Genomic DNA, 16,255 nt, shown 5'->3' on the forward strand with positions numbered 1-16,255 from the left:
AGAATGCTTTGAGGAGCTCAGTTTCAAAGATGTTGGGTTTCCATCATCAGCCAGAAACCTGCAAAAGCTGGTCTGTGCTCAGTGAGGTCAGCCTTTTGTGCAAGGGAGGCCCAGAGAGGAGACCCTCTGTGGCTCGAGCACCTACAATGTGCGACAGTCTCCTATTGCTAGCCCTGATGGTCCAGCAGGGACTAGAGACAACATTGAAGAAATTTCCCCATTTGGATTAGAAGATTTTTCACCGTTTACGCAAATATATCCAGAGCCCTGAAATGTTGCTTTAAGTTATCACAGGGATGTTCATGTCATTGGGAACATCTCAAAACTCAAAGGCGGTTGCTTACTTCTCTGTGTCACCTGGAAAGAAGGAAGGGAAATAAGACTCTGGTATTTGCTGATGACCCCAGTCCCAAGTAGCTCTCATCACCAAGCGGGGTCTCATGTGGTCATCTGAGACAACGAGTCCTCCCCTGTCCTCTCATTGCTTCTGTTCACCACATGCATTCAACAGGAATGAAATTCGTGCTGTCTTTGCATAGATGAAAACATCTGGAAAACCACTGACTACTGTGTCAGGCATGAATCTTCCTGGAAAATAGCAATTCGAGCACTGCCTGCCGGATTTGCTTGGTCCTGATGCTGTAAACAATGGGGTTCAGCATGGTGGGGAGTGTCAGGTAGAGATCAGCCAGCAGAACCTGTGCATGCACGGAGATGCCGCTGCCAAACTGCTGTGCGTATATGGAGACTATCCCTGGGACGTAATACAGCAGCAGCACGCAGAGATGACATCCGCAGGTGCTGAAGGCCTTCCAGCATGATTTTTTCCTCAGGGCAGTTTTAAGGATCATCCTGTAGGACACAGCAATGAACGCCATGTCCATCCCTACTATAAGAGAGGACCCAGCTACACTGTAAAGCCTGCTGGGTCTGGGGTCCGCACACGCCAGCTTCGCCACAGCCATGTGCTCGCAGTATGAATGGGGAACCACACGGGAACGGCAATAGGGGAGATTGGTCACCATCCTTGTCAAGGGAACGATGAAAAGGAGAGCTCTCACCACAATGGCTAGGCCTATTTGCGCAATTGTTTGGCGATTCAGGATGGCTTGGTACCTGAGGGGGTGACAAATTGCAACGTAGCGGTCAACAGCCATGGCCAGGAGCACTCCCGACTCCACTGATGTTGTGGAGTGAACAAGGAGCATCTGAACAAAACAGGCCATGTAACCAATCTCTGTAGACTTCAGCCAGAATATGCTCAGCATCTTGGGGACGATGGATGTCACCATCACCACATCGACGATGGCCAGCATGGCCAGGAACAAATGGATGGAGTCCCGCAGGGAGTTGTTCAGCCCAATGACAAGCAAAACGACACCATTTCCTACCAAGGTGATGATGTAGCCTGAGCAGAAAAGGATGCCCCAGCAGGTGGGGAAAGATTCCGAGCTGGGGACACCCACAAGGGTGAAAGAGGAGGAGCTGCTGTTGGGGCGGTTGAAGGGTTCAGAAGCCATGCAGGAGAATCTTCCTTTTGTGCTTAACAAAAGGAGACTAATTTTGAGCCCTGAGATGTCCAGAACTAAGGGGGATAAGGTGGGGACTCTGCATCAGTGCACGAGCCAAATCAGGAATCCACATTGTTATTACGATGTGTGAGATGGGAGCGCAACACCGTAACATGACCAGGTAAGGGGAACAGATCAGAAAAAATGAATAAATGAATAAATGGAGATGAATGAATAAATGAATAAATGAATAAATGGGGGTGCTATGGTTTGAAAGTTCCTACAAGGTGAAGAGGTTCATGTTTCAAGTTGTGCCACCAGGGACAACCAAAGAGCTTTTACAGTCCGTTGCTTGTGAAAGGCTTATTTCTTTATTGGTTGCTCACCACCGCTCAGTTGACATCTTGAAATAAGCTGCAAGAGGAGAGAAAAATGTCAGCATCCAGCTTCCCTCAGACAGCGTTTCTGCCTGAGCAGTCCTGGCTTCCCTGCAATGGCTCAACATAGGAGGTTCCCCAAATTTGTAGGGCAAAAAGGGGTCTCAGAAAGTGTTCTGGGACGTTAAGCATGATCATGAAAATGCCTTTTACTGCTCTGTCTTCATTCTGTCATTCACCTGTAAGAAAAGCCAGCAAAACTATGTGATAGTCAAAGGAAAAGATTAATTTCTGAGGTTTTCTGATGGGAGAAGCTTGAAGGTAATACGGAAACTCCAGAGAACAATCCTGGAGAGACAGGAGGAAGAGTCTGAGTATGGTGGTCAGAATCTGTGCATTCATTTGTGACAAAACTCTGCTGCTGCTTCTGCTGCTTCTCCCCACACAGTGGCAAAGACCAGGCAGGTGAGGACCACACCAGATCCCTGCCTGTCAAAAGAAATTGCCTGGATGATCATCCATCAGCAGCTTTTTAGCAAGCAGCAGGCTGGGGGGTGGCTCCTGGCTGGCAATGCCCGTATTCGTGACAATGTGGAGTAAAATTCACCTATGTACGGTCATGCTACAGGATCATTTAGGCTAAAATTTAACATTAGACATGGCCAGTGTGGCAGTAGTGAGAAGCAGAAGCTAGACAAGTACAGAATAGAAATAAAGAAGATACCGGGAGTCACTAAGGAAACACAGCACTTGAAGTTTTAAAATAGAGAACTATGGCTTAGCCCCAGGTTTGGGGTTGCTGCAGGAGCTGCTGGCTAAAAACACTGGTCAGGACAGAAGCGCTTACCTTCTGGCCCACAAGTCTGCAAATCGGGACATTTTAGAGGCTGTAACAGGATCAAAATGCCTTTTTTAATTACCGCTTATAATTGCACTGCACTGACCCTCTGCACCCAGGTGACCAGAAGCTGCAGGAGTCAGGTGGGACTCCAGATTCGAGCAGCGAGGTTAAGCCGTGGCCGCTTCCACCGACCCATGCTCCCGAGTGGACCCACAAACTGCCTGTGACATGGACCAGCCTTTTGGACCAACCCCTGCTGCAAAACAGGGCTGTGCATCCTGGGATGGTGCAAGCCCCACTTTAGCACAGCAGATCTCAGGGTCTACATGACGCTCTCCCCACAAAGACTCAGGGCACGGTTCAGCTGCCTAAACACGGGTGCCAAGAGCCATCTGAGACCTCCAGGTGTGTCCCACTTGGCCTCTACTTCCTTTACAGCCAGCAGGGTGCAGGTCCCTGCAAACCCTGGGTGATGGTCTGCCTCTCTCACATGGATGCCTTGGGTACCTGGAGGCAACTCAAGTGGCTGTAGACATCCAAGAGGCAGTGGAATGACACCCTGAGGGTCTGAGACCCTGTTGCAGACAGAGAAGAGCTCGAGCACGGAGCCCACGGAGTAAATGACTCCCTAAATTATGTGTCTGCCCTGGGTGAGCTGGGTTGCTCTCCAGGATCATAGAAGCTGGATCTCCACCGGCAGTACTAAGTGCTTAGGCACCAAGCACCCAGCACACAAGCATGTGTGGACAACTACCTCCAGGCACTTACGTGTGTCTGAATCCAGAGCAGCGTCCACAGGTGCCTACATCCAAGGCAAAAGTATATCTGCTTCCAGAAGTTCAGTTCTGCAGCTAGTGCCTGGCACGATATTATTGTCAGTATTGCAGCAGTACTGAAGAACCCCGATCACTGGGACTTCTCAGCCTGGGAGATGGAAAAACGTAGCACAGATGAGATTTGCAGCCTAAGCAAAGGTTTCTCATCCCGGTCTGCCAAGAAGGATAAGCACAGGCATTTGTCTCACCTGCAGGGCTGCAGCAGAACACCTCTGTGTGTCTCTACGTGCAGCAACGCTGGGGTATTAATCCATCCTCTGGAAATCCCCGAAGGGACAACAGGTGGAGGACGCAGAGATCAGGTTGTCTCTTCTATGAGCAGATGGAAATTTTCAAGGCTGCTTCAGCTTCTTTCATTAGTTCTCCCTCGTAGTGTCATACCGTTGGGGTCTCAGGGTCTGGCAGTCTCCAGAGCCTGACGGGTGCCCGTGAGACCAACGCACAAAATGTAAACTAAGTCCGTCTGAAGTGGAGAAAAATCCCTTTGGTTTTGCCAGAGAGAGCAAGATGGTTTCGAAACTCGGGGTTTCCACTCTTATCTCCACTCAGAACAATTACAGCAAACTTTTATGTCTCCCTGAAAGGAGTTTGTGCAAGAATCCACGCCGGGAGGTAGGCATTTCCGATCAAACATGAGGAAAAACTTGTTTACGGTGAGGGTGAGAGAGCACTGGAAGAGGCTGCCCAGGGAGGTTGTGGAGTCTCCTTCTCTGGAGACTTTCAAGACCTGCCTGGCTGCAGTCTTGAGTAATGTGCTGTGGGCAATGCTGCTTTAGCGGGGGAGTTGGATAGATGAACTCTAGAGGTCCCTTCCAGCTCTGAAAAATTCCGTGATCTCGCAGCAGGTCCCGAGCCTTGGCTGATCACGCAGCATTCAGCTGAGGAACGATGCCTACTGGTCATGCATAAGGAAACCACACACGATGGCAAGCCTCCAGCAGGTGTAAGGCCTGCCTTTAATGATCATTAACAGAATGCCAGCTCATTAGGGAATAAATCCCTAATTTTCCCTAATTTTTCAGTTTATTTTCCAAAAAAAGGTTCTGAGGCAAGTGCAGACGAGAACCTGCGTGTGAGCAGAAGCACAGTGCCAGAGGAATGCCATACTGAAGCGGAGTTTGTCCTTTATTTTCCTGTCATCCATACAAAATTATCCGACCTAATACAAGTCAAGCAGGTCGTTATACTGCGGTGACTGGGCTGTGTCAGGGCCATGCAAGCACAGCACTGAGAGGAGAGGTGGGACTGCCTCGGAGAGCTTCCATCCTAGCTCTGTCCCACCAACACCCTCTTCTGCCTTGTCCTGTCTATTCTGTTTCCACCCTCAATGCTTCCTGCCACCCTAAAATCTCGGTCAACAGCACAGGATTTGTTCAGCTCAGGGTCTGAACATGCGAGGTGAGGGAGGAGATGAAGACGTGGTCATTTGTGATGTGCAGGGAATGTCATTCCTAGAGATTTTGTCAGAAAGGGGGTTTTTGTTCTGCAGATGCATTCCCTGCCCTAAGAGCACTTTCTTCACAGCCCCTGTGTCCTTTCTCCAACCCAGCACTTTCCCAGAGGAATGGGAGTGTACACTTGGGGTGTGAGATGGAGATGCAGCCTCCAAGGCAACCTCTGTTCCCATGTGAGATGTCTTGTCCCATGAACTCTACTCCGACCGTCTGGCTGCCCTGGAGAGCCTGGGATCACATCTGGGACTGCCTCACCCCATAACGGCCATAACAGCCCTCCAGTACCTGAAGAGGGCCTACAGGAGAGATGGGGAGGGACTCTGGATGAGGGAGGGGAGCCATGGGATGAGGGGGAAGGGGTTTCCACTGCAAGAGGGGAGACTGAGCTGAGATCTCGGGCAGAAATTCTTGGCTGTGAGGGCGGTGAGCCCCTGGCCCAGGTTGCCCAGAGAAGCTGTGGCTGCCCCATCCCTGGAGGGGTTCAAGACCAGGTTGGCCAGGGCTTGGAGCAAGCTGGGCTGGTGGGAGGTGTCGCTGCCCAGGGCAGGGGGTGGCACTGTGTGGCTTTTAAGGTCCCTTCCCACCCAAACCATTCTGTGATTCTATGATTCTATGACCTGATGTAGGATGGGTGCATCAGCTCTGACATTTGGGATGCTTCAGTCTGTCAGAGCTTCTGCCTCAAAGCAGCCCATAGGGGCTACAGCTCAGAGCCTGTTCAGGACAAGGCATTTCTACCATCCATCACTCAGCTCCATGTGGGCTCAATGTTATCTCTAGTGCCATGGTCTTACGCACATTATTTTCTTGGCCTCTTCTCCCTCCAGGGACCCATGTCTTCTCCACACCTGAACAAACCCAGACAGCCAGAAATGCCCCTCCATCCTGCAGGGATCTCTATGTGTTGGATGGCAATGATGCCTTGCAGTTTCTCCTTTCCAGACACACAAAATGGCACTGTGTCCTGTCAAGGAGAGGGAATGTCTTCAGTGGTCAGGTCATGTGCCCAGGCAGGGATACTGTGTTAGATTGCAGGTAGGGAACATGCTTTCAAGAAAAACTCTTAGATTTAGGCTGTTTTTCTTCAAGTCCACTTCTCTGGTTGATATGTCTCAATGGCAGATCAGGAGGTTTCAGTACGCCCAAAGCAAGCCTTTCTTCCCAAGGGAAGGTCCCCCATACTCTTCACACACTTTGGAGCCTGTCACGTCATAGCGTGTCAGTGTGTTTATTGCTTTTGCGCCCAGGAGATTCCTGGCTGCTGATCTGGACCAGAGGGTGCAAACACAGACCTTGCCCCAGGTTGTCTGCAAGCGGAGACCAGTCAGCCACACAGGACAACACAGACTGAAAACACACACACAAACACAAACAGCATCAATGGCCTGATCCTGTTCTCCTCTCTGGCTGATTAGGATAAATGCTTTTAGAGGAAATTGTATGTACATATGTACGACGTGGGTCCCTCTGGCAGCTGTGCTTAGACCCTCAGTCTACCCAGTAGCTGGCCCTGGGTCCCTGGTCTCCCCAGTTGCCTCATCCACATACACAGAGGCGAACAGCCCTCTCCAGGAGCTGGCTGAGTCCTATGGCATCACCAGTAGCCAACCCCATGGACTCTGCAGCAGTGTAGCTCAGACCTCCCTGGTGCCTCCAGCAGCAGCTCAAACCCTCTGGGCTCTCCAGCATCCAGCCCAGACCTACAGCCTCGCTGACACCTGACTCCCAAACCTCAGCTTACTCACAGCGTGGTCCTGCTTGATGTTTGATGGTTGATCTCCAGACGTCCCTTCCAACCCCTATTATTCTGTGATTCCGTGTGTGATTGCGCGCTGATGTACGTACCCACCCCAGCCTCTCCAGCTGCTGGCGCCCTGGATTTGTGGGCCCCTATGGTCCATGGTCTCCACTCCAGCGGCTGGTGCTCAGCCCTCGGTGCTCACACAGGTTAGGGGGCCCTCACCCAGGGTTGTTGTTAGAAATGGAGTTTAATGAGAAGACAGAAGCATGCACAGACTGTCATGTTGACCAACAGCTTATTTACATGTGACCGGACCCTTTCATCCCCTTATCCCTCTGTTTTCCCACACTTGTCTGCCCCCAATCCACCCTGATCCCTCCCATTCACAGCATTTGGTTCCTCCTGGAAATGTCCCATCATGAGAATTGCAAAGTCCCAAAGCGCCCCGATTGTGCCCCCCGCCCCACTATAGGCAGTACCCCGTGTCAGTTTGTACGGAGGGAGACCCACTGCCATTGGACCCACTACCCCCTCCCAACTTGGAGGTCTCACACCTGACTATGGGCTGAGCTTCCTTCTGAGGAGCAGCCGGGCTGGGGGCTCCGCTGCCTCTGAGGGGGATTTTGGGGTTCCCCTGCCTGCCACATTCCTCTGATCCTTTGGGTTTATGGAGGCGAATCTTTAATCACACAACCCAACAGCCTCGGCGCCAGGTCCCTGCAGGAGGATGGCATCCACGGCTGTCCTGGTTTAGCCCCTGTGGGCAGCTCAGCCCCACACAGCTGCTCGCTCACCCCCATCCCCTCCACAGTGGGGTGGGGGAGAGAATCAGAAGAATAAAACTGTGAAAACTCATGAATTGTGATAAAGATAGTTTAATAATTAAAAAGGAAAAAAAACCCAAACAAAAGCCAACAACAACAAAGGAAAATAAAACCCAGAAAAAGAAGCGATGCAAAAAAATCTAATTGCTCTGCACCAGCCAACCAATTTCCAGCCAGTCCCCCAGCAATGTCAGCCCTGGAAAACCTCCCTCCCATTTTTTATTGCTAAGCGTGATGCCATATGGTCTGGGACATCCTTTCAGTCAGTCGGGGTCAGTTGTCCTGGCTGTGATCCCTCCCAGCTCCTTGTGCACCCCAAAGCTACTCACTGGTGGGGAAGAATGAGGAGCAGGAAAGATCTTGATGCTGTGCAAGCCCTGCTCAGCAGTGGCTAAAACATCAGTGTGTTACCATCAACACTGCTTTCATCACAAGTCCAAAATATAGCCCTGTACAATGATGAAAATTAACTCTGTCCCAGGTAAAACCAGTTCCACGGTGCATGGAGAGGGCTGGTGGAGAAATGCCCCTGCGCAGGGCAGAGGTGCAGCAATGCCCAGAGGCCAGCGGGCACCTCAGCTGTCTGTGCTGGCCTCCACCGCACTTCTCCTGCGCAGAGGGACCGACTGCCACTTCCACTGGGGCGACTTCACCTGTTACAGCATGAAGAAGTCATCAAGGAGACGGCAACCGGATGCTACTGAATGGATGCTCTGGTGTAGCCCCGCTGTAGGGGTGGGGGACAGAGGGAGGGGAGAGCCAGAGAGGTGTTCAGGTGATTGAGTGTGGTGAGAGACAGATAAAGTGTGTGCTGTGTTTGTGCACTCAGGATGGTGGTGACCGTGTGTGGGTACCTGCTCCCCAGGGCTGACAGACCTCCACTGAGAGGGAGGGGATGTTCTCAGCAATCTCATAGGTGACCCTGCTTTGAGCAGGAGGTTGCACTAGAGACCTCTTGAGGTCCCTTGCAGCCTGAGTTATCCCACAGTCTTGTGACCCCATGTCCCTTATCTCTCTTGGCACAGCTCCCCTGCACATAAAGTGATATGTTAAGGAAACAGCTATTTCCTGTGGTTCAGCTGCACTAGGGCATTTTGCCAGAACAAGGTCAGGTGGTGGCTGCAATCCTCATTTATACTGGGAGATCTGAGGGAACTGGAGCACCCAGAGGTGCTGTGCCAACGTCACTGCCTTGTGCTAGGGACAGCCAGGAGAACAACCAGCTGAAGCCCTTGGTGCTGACCCGAGTTCAGTGGGTGCCAACATTTCCTGGGGCACCTGCAGCTTTGAAAGTACGCTGAGAGCCACGCCAAGATCCAGCACATCTTTTGGCCATTCTAGGGAATGGACTTGACTCTCAGCCCTGTGCCCTGAAGGCCAGGCCCAACCCCTCCTGCTATGGGTCTCCTCCGGGAGATGGCCCTGCGTGCTCCATCACGAATCTGCTTCGTCCTGATGCCGTAGATCAGGGGGTTGAATGCCGGTGGGATGAGGAGGTAGATATTAGCCAACAGGACCTGGACGTGGGGTGGGAGCTCCTGGTGGTAGCTTTCCATGTACATGGAGAGCAGCCCAGGGATGTAGAAGAGGGCCATGACGCAGAGGTGGGAGCTGCAGGTGCTAAAGGCTTTTTTGCGGGCTTGTGGGGAGGAGAGACTGAGCACAGCTCGGAGGATGAGCAGGTACGAGAGGGCGATGAGCAGTGAGTCAAAGCTGCCCACGTAGGTGGAGACAGAGAGGCTGTAGGTGTTGCTGAAGGCAGCGTCCCCACAGGCCAGTTTGAGCACGGCCATGTGCTCGCAGTACGAGTGGTCCACGACTGCCGGGATGCAAAGAGGCAGGTGGCGGATCTGGAAGGTGAGGGGGCTCATGAAAACCACAGCCCTGAATAAGGTAGCCAAGCCAATGGCAGCCACAACGGGGCTGGTGAGGATGGACAAGTACCGCAGTGGATTGCAAATGGCCACGTAGCGGTCAAAGGCCATCGCCACCAGCAACCCCGACTCCATCACAGAGAAAGCGTGAACAAAGTACATCTGGGTAAGACAAGCATCCAGGCTGATGGCAGTGGAATGAAACCAGAAGATGCTCAGCATTTTGGGGGTGATGGAGGTGGACATCACCAGGTCAATGACAGCCAGCATGGACAGGAAGAGGAACATGGGCAGGTGCAGGCTGGGATCAGCCTTTATCAAGCACAGGAGGATGATGTTCCCAGCCAGCGTGATGAGGTACATGATGCAGAAGGGGATGGAGATCCAGTGGTGCAGGTGTTGCAGCCCCGGGATGCCTGTCAGGTGCAGCTCCGACAGCGAGATGTTGGTGGGACATGAGAGGGGCATGGTGGTCACTGCAGGAGCCTGAGTGAGGAGAGCCCAGGCACACAAGGACAGCCATACCCTGGGCCACACCAAAGGTCCATCCAGCCTCCGATCCTATGTCCAGCATCAAAAGCAAACCCCTAGGGAAGAATATGAGAAAGGAAATGTACCATGACACTTCTGCTACTGCTTTCCCAGCTACCAACAATTTGAAGCTCAGGGACATCCTGGACTGGATGTGGTTTTTCCATTTTAATTAACCCCACCCCAGAAACCCATCTAGCCTCTTCCTTGCAAAATCTTAGCACCCACACAGTCTTTTAGCAAGGAGTTTCACAAACTAACAGCACCTTTTGTGAAATAACCCCTTCCCTTTCTCATGAACCTAACATTTGCTAGTGTCATCTGAGGACCCATAGTTCCTATACCAAAACAGGCAGAGAAGAGTTAGTCAAATCCTTGTTCTTCCCCCACATGCCACCATGAGACGTGGAAGTGAGTAAACCTCAGTTGATGGAAATTCTGCAGGAGAATTTTTTAACGCCTTCATCAACACTGACTATTTGATTTCCCATCTGCATCTCCCATTTGTCTTGCTCTGTATCTAGAATGATGAAGCTGAAAAGGACTTTCTGGATCACAGAGCCGAGTGCCCATTGCTTTAGGTGTGACAGCTTATCTTACCCAGGAGAACAGATAGTCAACATCCTAGTGTATTTTGCTTTCGTGCATCCTCTGGAAAACAGCTCCAACTGTCCACCCTGCTGCAACAGCTGGGAAATTACCTCTGCTTTTCTCTGCCAGTGTGTTCCCCTCCAGTTTCTACCACCTCTGAAATTAAATCTGATTATGCTTTTCCCTCCCTGGCATTTGCAGCCCAGTGTATCTATAAAGCCACACAACTCAGCTCAGGCTGGATTTGTTTGCTAAGCAAAAGAGTCTCTGCTCCTTTGTCCCCTTACACAAGACCAGAGCGCTGCTCCTACTCACCCACACAGTTTTCCTCTTTACACCTTCCTTTAAAGCATCTTTCTTGCCCGTGCCTGGTTAGAGTCACACAGTGGAGGTCTCACAAAGGCGTCTTGGGTGATGCACCAGTTTGCCCAAGACCACTCTTAAAAGAGCTCCACTTCATGTGTGGCTTCAATACTCCCACACTTGGGAGGTCCAGTTGCCCACACCACCTTCACCTCGGGAAAGAGAAGCATTGGGGCTTCTCTTTCCCAGGGATGCAGCCCCTCTCTCAGCCAGATTAATTGCTATTTTCCAGCAGAACCTTGCAGAGTGTGACATGTCCAGAAAGCATCACGTTATCAAGGGTAGATCTTCCCAGGAAAAAATCTTTGCTTGCTTTCTTGTCATTTATAAAACATGTTAGCAGATCAAAGTGAAGTTTCTCAGCAAATCATACTCTCAGAATTGCTTGTTCAGTGGAACACCCTCAGGTAGGATGACCATGAAAGGCAGGGGTGAAGGACTCAGCTGGAGGTCTGCAGACTGAAATGCACTGTGGCAGGCACTTTAGTGAAAATAATGGCAGAGGGAGTTCAGAAATAAGGATGAAGCTTAGCTGGAGAGCTGAGGGGACTGTCTCAGCTGGGGAATGATCTTGAGAAGAGCCTTGAAGCACATTAAAGGCTACAGTGAAGTGGAAGGGAATAATTGTCCTACATGTCCTGGGAAAGGCCAAGTCAGGCATCTAAATCCCAGCAAGAGTAGGAGAAATTCAGTCTAGGCTTAAAGAAAATTTCTCCGATGGTAAAGATAGCAATGCACTTATGAAAATAGAGCTGCAGTGCCCACGGAGACTGACACTCCATTTTTGCAGAAGACCAAGCAGGACAACTATCTGTTAGGGATGGCCCTGGTACAGCCACCTTGTATTGACAAGGCTGCCAGATGGGATCAGGTTTTGTTCATATCTGTTCTGTAAGACTTCCGAAGGTGGTCCATGGAGTGACTGCAGAAACAACTTCAAAAACCAAACACACGCATTCCCTCCCCACTCCCCCTGCCCACACGTTCCCATTCCTGAAAACAAGCAAACAGAATGGAGGCGAGTAAAACCTATGTGCCTGGGGATAAAGCCTACCCTTAAATTTATTCAGTTGTAAAGCAAACTCCCCGAGATGGCAATGTGCAAGCTGGTCTGAGAATTTTCTGTTGCAGGAAGCCAAGGTTGCCTAAGATTTTTTTCAAAATTCATGGTGCTTTTTTTTGGTGGAGGATGTGGTCAAGCACCATGGGACCAGAGAGGGTCATGAGGCCTTTTCCAGACTCTTCACTTTTTCTTTTTCTTTTTTTCTTTTTTTCCCCCCCTCTTTTGTAATAGATATATTTTTTAAGTTTATAAAGAAAAGGCTGCAGCAGCAAATCCTCTTGTGCTGCTTCTATTTAAAATCCGTGCACCCATGGATGGCCTACCTGCCTTGCTGCCGCAGACTTGTCAAGAGAAGCCAACCGGTGACCCAACTCACCCAGCCCCTGCCAGAGTGACACTGCCCAGCCCTGCTCCCAACCAGATATGTCGCTTCCTTCTCTGACACAGCACCTTTCAGCGGTGGAAGCATTTATAAGTTTGCTGAGAGGAATCCCTGGTGTGTCTGTCTCATGGCTCAAGAAATGAGTCAATACACACGCCCGTGTGCAGATGACCTGCTCATTTACTGACTACTCTCCTAATTCGGTTTGTTTAATTGAGAAGATGATGTTGCCAATCCCCTAGAGTGCTTATAACCCTTGCAGTAGCCTGAACCCTTCCTCATCCATTGACCCTCCACCCTTCCAAACACAGGTCCCTGAGCTTGGCATTGCCAGCTCCCTCTTTTCCAGATGCTGAATCTTTCCAGATGTGAATGAGGTCTGGGTCTCCTTCCATGACTGCATGACCATGAGATGGAGCTCCTGGCTATCTCCATGCTCTCAGAGGCCACAGTCAGGAGAGGGATGTCCCATCCCACACTTGTGCTTTGCATCCTCTAAGGCAACAGCAGAAAGAGCACAGCTAGATAGAAATCATGGGGCAGACCAATTCTGGCCACTTTGACCTAATTTTGCCTAAGTCTCCTTCATTTGCAAACCCAGGGTTTGCTGTTGAAACCCCCTTGACCAAAGAGGGCTGGCACTGAGTGGCTGCTGAAAGCAGTGGGTTGCTTCCCTGAAGGGGATGAGAAGAGCCGCACCAAGCTTGGCTGGGTGACCCCCGGGAAGGGGAAGGTTGGGTGATACTGGGAGCACCGCGTCCTACCTGGGCAGCATCAGGCAACGGCAGTGGAGGCACACACTGTAACTGGGGAATAAATCTGCTGCCTGGCAGGCTCCAGGCAGTGCACTGAGCACTGGCAATTTCCAGCCCCAACTTGAACCATGACTACAAGATCCAGGTTGGAAGAGTCTGGTCTTCGAGTCAGGCAGGAGGATCTGTGCTGTTTTTTAATTGTTGGTCATTGTGTAGACTGTACTGTTCCCAAAGGAGGTCGTCGTGGTGGGGGATACGACTGTGTAATCCAGAGGGCACCCAAAGGCAGCAGTGTCAGTAGACACCAAAAGAATTGAGTTTATACCCACCAATTTGAGTTCGGTGGTCACCACAGCTCTTTGCAGTGCTCTCCTTTCCTCTCTTGTTCAGGGCAGGATCCACGCAGGACCTTTAGAGGTCTCCTTTAGAGACCAGACTCAGGGAATTCCTGTGCCCTGATTTCCATGGGATGAAGGCACAAGGAGAGCTGGGATGGTAGGTCAGTATGTGATGTTAGGAGATGAGTTTTCATCATAGTTAAAGTCAGGTCAGGTTTGCTGAAGAGAACCAGAGGAGCTTAGTCCCCGTTCTCTGCTCCCCTACTTTAATCCACACTCCCGCTCACTGCCTCCAGTGCTCAGAGGTGACCATCCTACAACAGCCCCGCAGGCTTTTTTTTTTTTTTTAGTTTACACCCTGTCCTTTGCATAAGGAGATCTGCAGAAAGTGAAGGAGACTCGTGCCATTGCACTCTCCAACTGCTCCGTGCAGCCCATTGCAAACAACTCCTGCTCTCCCTAAACACAACGCTGCACCCGAGCGATAGTTCAGGGGAAGCAGCGATGTGTTACCCCCACGCAGTGCAACACGTGTAGAATTACACGGTTTCCAAAGAGAAGAGCCAGTTTGCTAAAATGCCCAAACCCCAGGAGCAGGATCTCACAGGAGTTCAGAGACAAGTGAAGATTTATGGAAAACTGGAGCTTCTCAAAATCCCCTTACAGGTGTCTATATGCTTAGGGAAGAGACACCACAACACAGAAAGTTAGGAAGTCTCATTAAAATATTGGAAAAAATTTTTGTAGAACATTTCACGGCTGGTGTGTCTAATACGAAAGGAACAAATCCTTGTGCGACACGGGAGTGTTTCGGTGTGACCTGTAGACCCTGTTCTCAAGTGAGCAGGGTTTTTATGATTGCTGCAAATACTTCGGTAAGGTTTCAAGACAGGATTGGAAGGAAAACAAAACCTATTTAGGCCAACATCTGGATGAGTGTGCACGCGTAAATGTGCATACAGACAGCCCACACTCTCCCCTCATAGCCAAGCACCAAAATCAGGCAACTGCTAAAAACTAGTAAGTGAATAAATGGAGAGTTACGGATTGGATGGAAAAGATACATAGGGAGGACGAATCCACGAACAGAATTGCATTTCGAAAGTGGTAGCAGTCTTTTATCAAGAGCTGAGATGAAGAGGAGAGTCATGAGGGGATACAGATCTGAGGGTGACCACAGATACAGATACAATTAAACACAATTTATTTTTCCACTCTGAAAAGGAATGCAGAATTCACTTTCTAAAAATAATGTTTCACCAGTCAAATTTTCCATGGTGCCTCCAACTTTCAGGGTTCATCCAAGACGATGAAGATATCATCCCACTTTTCCAGGAGACAGCTTTTAAAGCTTTTTCTTTGCTCACCAAACATGCTGCCATTGTTTTCTGGTCCAAACGCTATTCCTTCCCCCTGGCATTAGCAATAGGCTGGGGTCAGGACTTGGGCTGGATCCCTTTCTGACAGAACAGGCTCAGCACCCGCTCCTGGACCGGCTTGATCCTTATCCTGTAGATGAGTGGGTTGAGCATGGGAGGGACCAGCAGGTAGAGGTCAGCTCTCAGGATGTGGAGATGTGCAGGGATCCTCTGTCCCCAGCACTGACTGTAAAAGGAGAAGAGCCCAGGCGTGTAGAAGGGCAGGATGACACCGACGTGGGAGCCACAAGTGCCATAGGTCTTCAGACGAGCCTCTCTGGAGGAGAGGCCTATGACCTCCCTCAGGATCAGCACATAGGAGACAGCGATGAGGATGGAGTCTAAGCCCACCATGGTGGTGGCAGCCGTGATGCTGTAGGTGCTGTTGGGCCAGGTGTCCCAACAGGCCAGCTTCACCACTGACATGTGCTCGCAGTAGGAATGGTGCATGACACAGATGCCGCAGTAGGACAGGCTGGTCACCATGTACATCAGAGGGGTGATGATGGCCATGCCATGCACCACAGCAGCCAAACCCAGCTTGGCAATGGTGGGGCCAGTCAGGATGGTGGAGCAGTGCAGGGGCTTGCAGACAGCCAAGTATCGGTTGAAGGCCATGGTGAGCAGGACCCCCGACTCCACTGTGTAGAGGCCATAGATGAAGATCATCTGGGCCACACAACCCTCAAAGACGATCTCATGGGATTGGAACCAGAAGATGCTCGGGAGTTTGGGCACGGTGGAAGTGGTGAGCACAAGGTCAATGGCAGCCAGCATGGAGAGGAAGTAAAACATGGGCAAGTGCAGGCTTGGGTCCATTCTATTCACTAGGAGGAGTGTGATCTTCCCCAGCACTGCCATGAAGTACATGGTGCAGAATGGGAAGGCAATCCAGAACTGAGCATCCTCCAGCCCAGGGATGCCTGTCAGGATGAAGGACAAAGGACTGGAGTGATTCGTGTAGGACATGAGGCACTGCTGCAGGGCTGGAAGGGAAGCCACAGGAACAGGTGGCATAGACAGGGAGGAGAAAGAGCTGTAGCAAGCACTGCAATGGACTCCATCCACTTCTCAGGCACACAGACCTGTGCTCAGGTCCTTCTGCCTCTTATCCAGGTACACTCAAGTCCCATCATTGGCAAGATGCAAACATGCATGGTCTTAGTCCAAACATATGGGAGTTATCTTACTTCTCCTCCCATGCTGGGCTGTCCTCTGGCTGTTGTCCCCACCCCTCCACGCCATAGTTTGGGAGTTACAAACTAGAAGTTGAGTACATTTAGTTGCCATCAGTACAAAAATCTGAGATGGGAGAAGGGAAAAGATCCAGAATACTTTGAGGATGCAGCTCAGCAG

At 50.8% G+C, this 16,255-nt stretch overlaps 3 protein-coding genes across 3 annotated transcripts; all 3 read right to left on the bottom strand.

The window, feature by feature from the left end:
• Positions 1–572: 572 nt before the first annotated feature.
• Positions 573–1,520, bottom strand: LOC128913305 (olfactory receptor 52I2-like). The gene has a single exon (XM_054210579.1). It carries the CDS (start codon positions 1,518–1,520, stop codon positions 573–575), a length of 948 nt encoding a protein of 315 aa, XP_054066554.1.
• A 7,157-nt stretch (positions 1,521–8,677) lies between these two features.
• Positions 8,678–9,926, bottom strand: LOC128913265 (olfactory receptor 52K2-like). The gene has a single exon (XM_054210459.1). The coding sequence runs from the start codon at positions 9,924–9,926 to the stop codon at positions 8,922–8,924; it is 1,005 nt and encodes a 334-aa protein (XP_054066434.1). The 3' UTR covers positions 8,678–8,921.
• A 4,877-nt stretch (positions 9,927–14,803) lies between these two features.
• Positions 14,804–15,916, bottom strand: LOC128913267 (olfactory receptor 52K2-like). Its single transcript, XM_054210472.1, has one exon. The coding sequence runs from the start codon at positions 15,914–15,916 to the stop codon at positions 14,918–14,920; it is 999 nt and encodes a 332-aa protein (XP_054066447.1). The 3' UTR covers positions 14,804–14,917.
• Between the last annotated feature and the right edge of the window lie 339 nt (positions 15,917–16,255).

The sequence above is a fragment of the Rissa tridactyla genome, chromosome 1 (genome assembly GCF_028500815.1).
Source record: "Rissa tridactyla isolate bRisTri1 chromosome 1, bRisTri1.patW.cur.20221130, whole genome shotgun sequence".
NCBI lineage: Eukaryota > Metazoa > Chordata > Aves > Charadriiformes > Laridae > Rissa > Rissa tridactyla.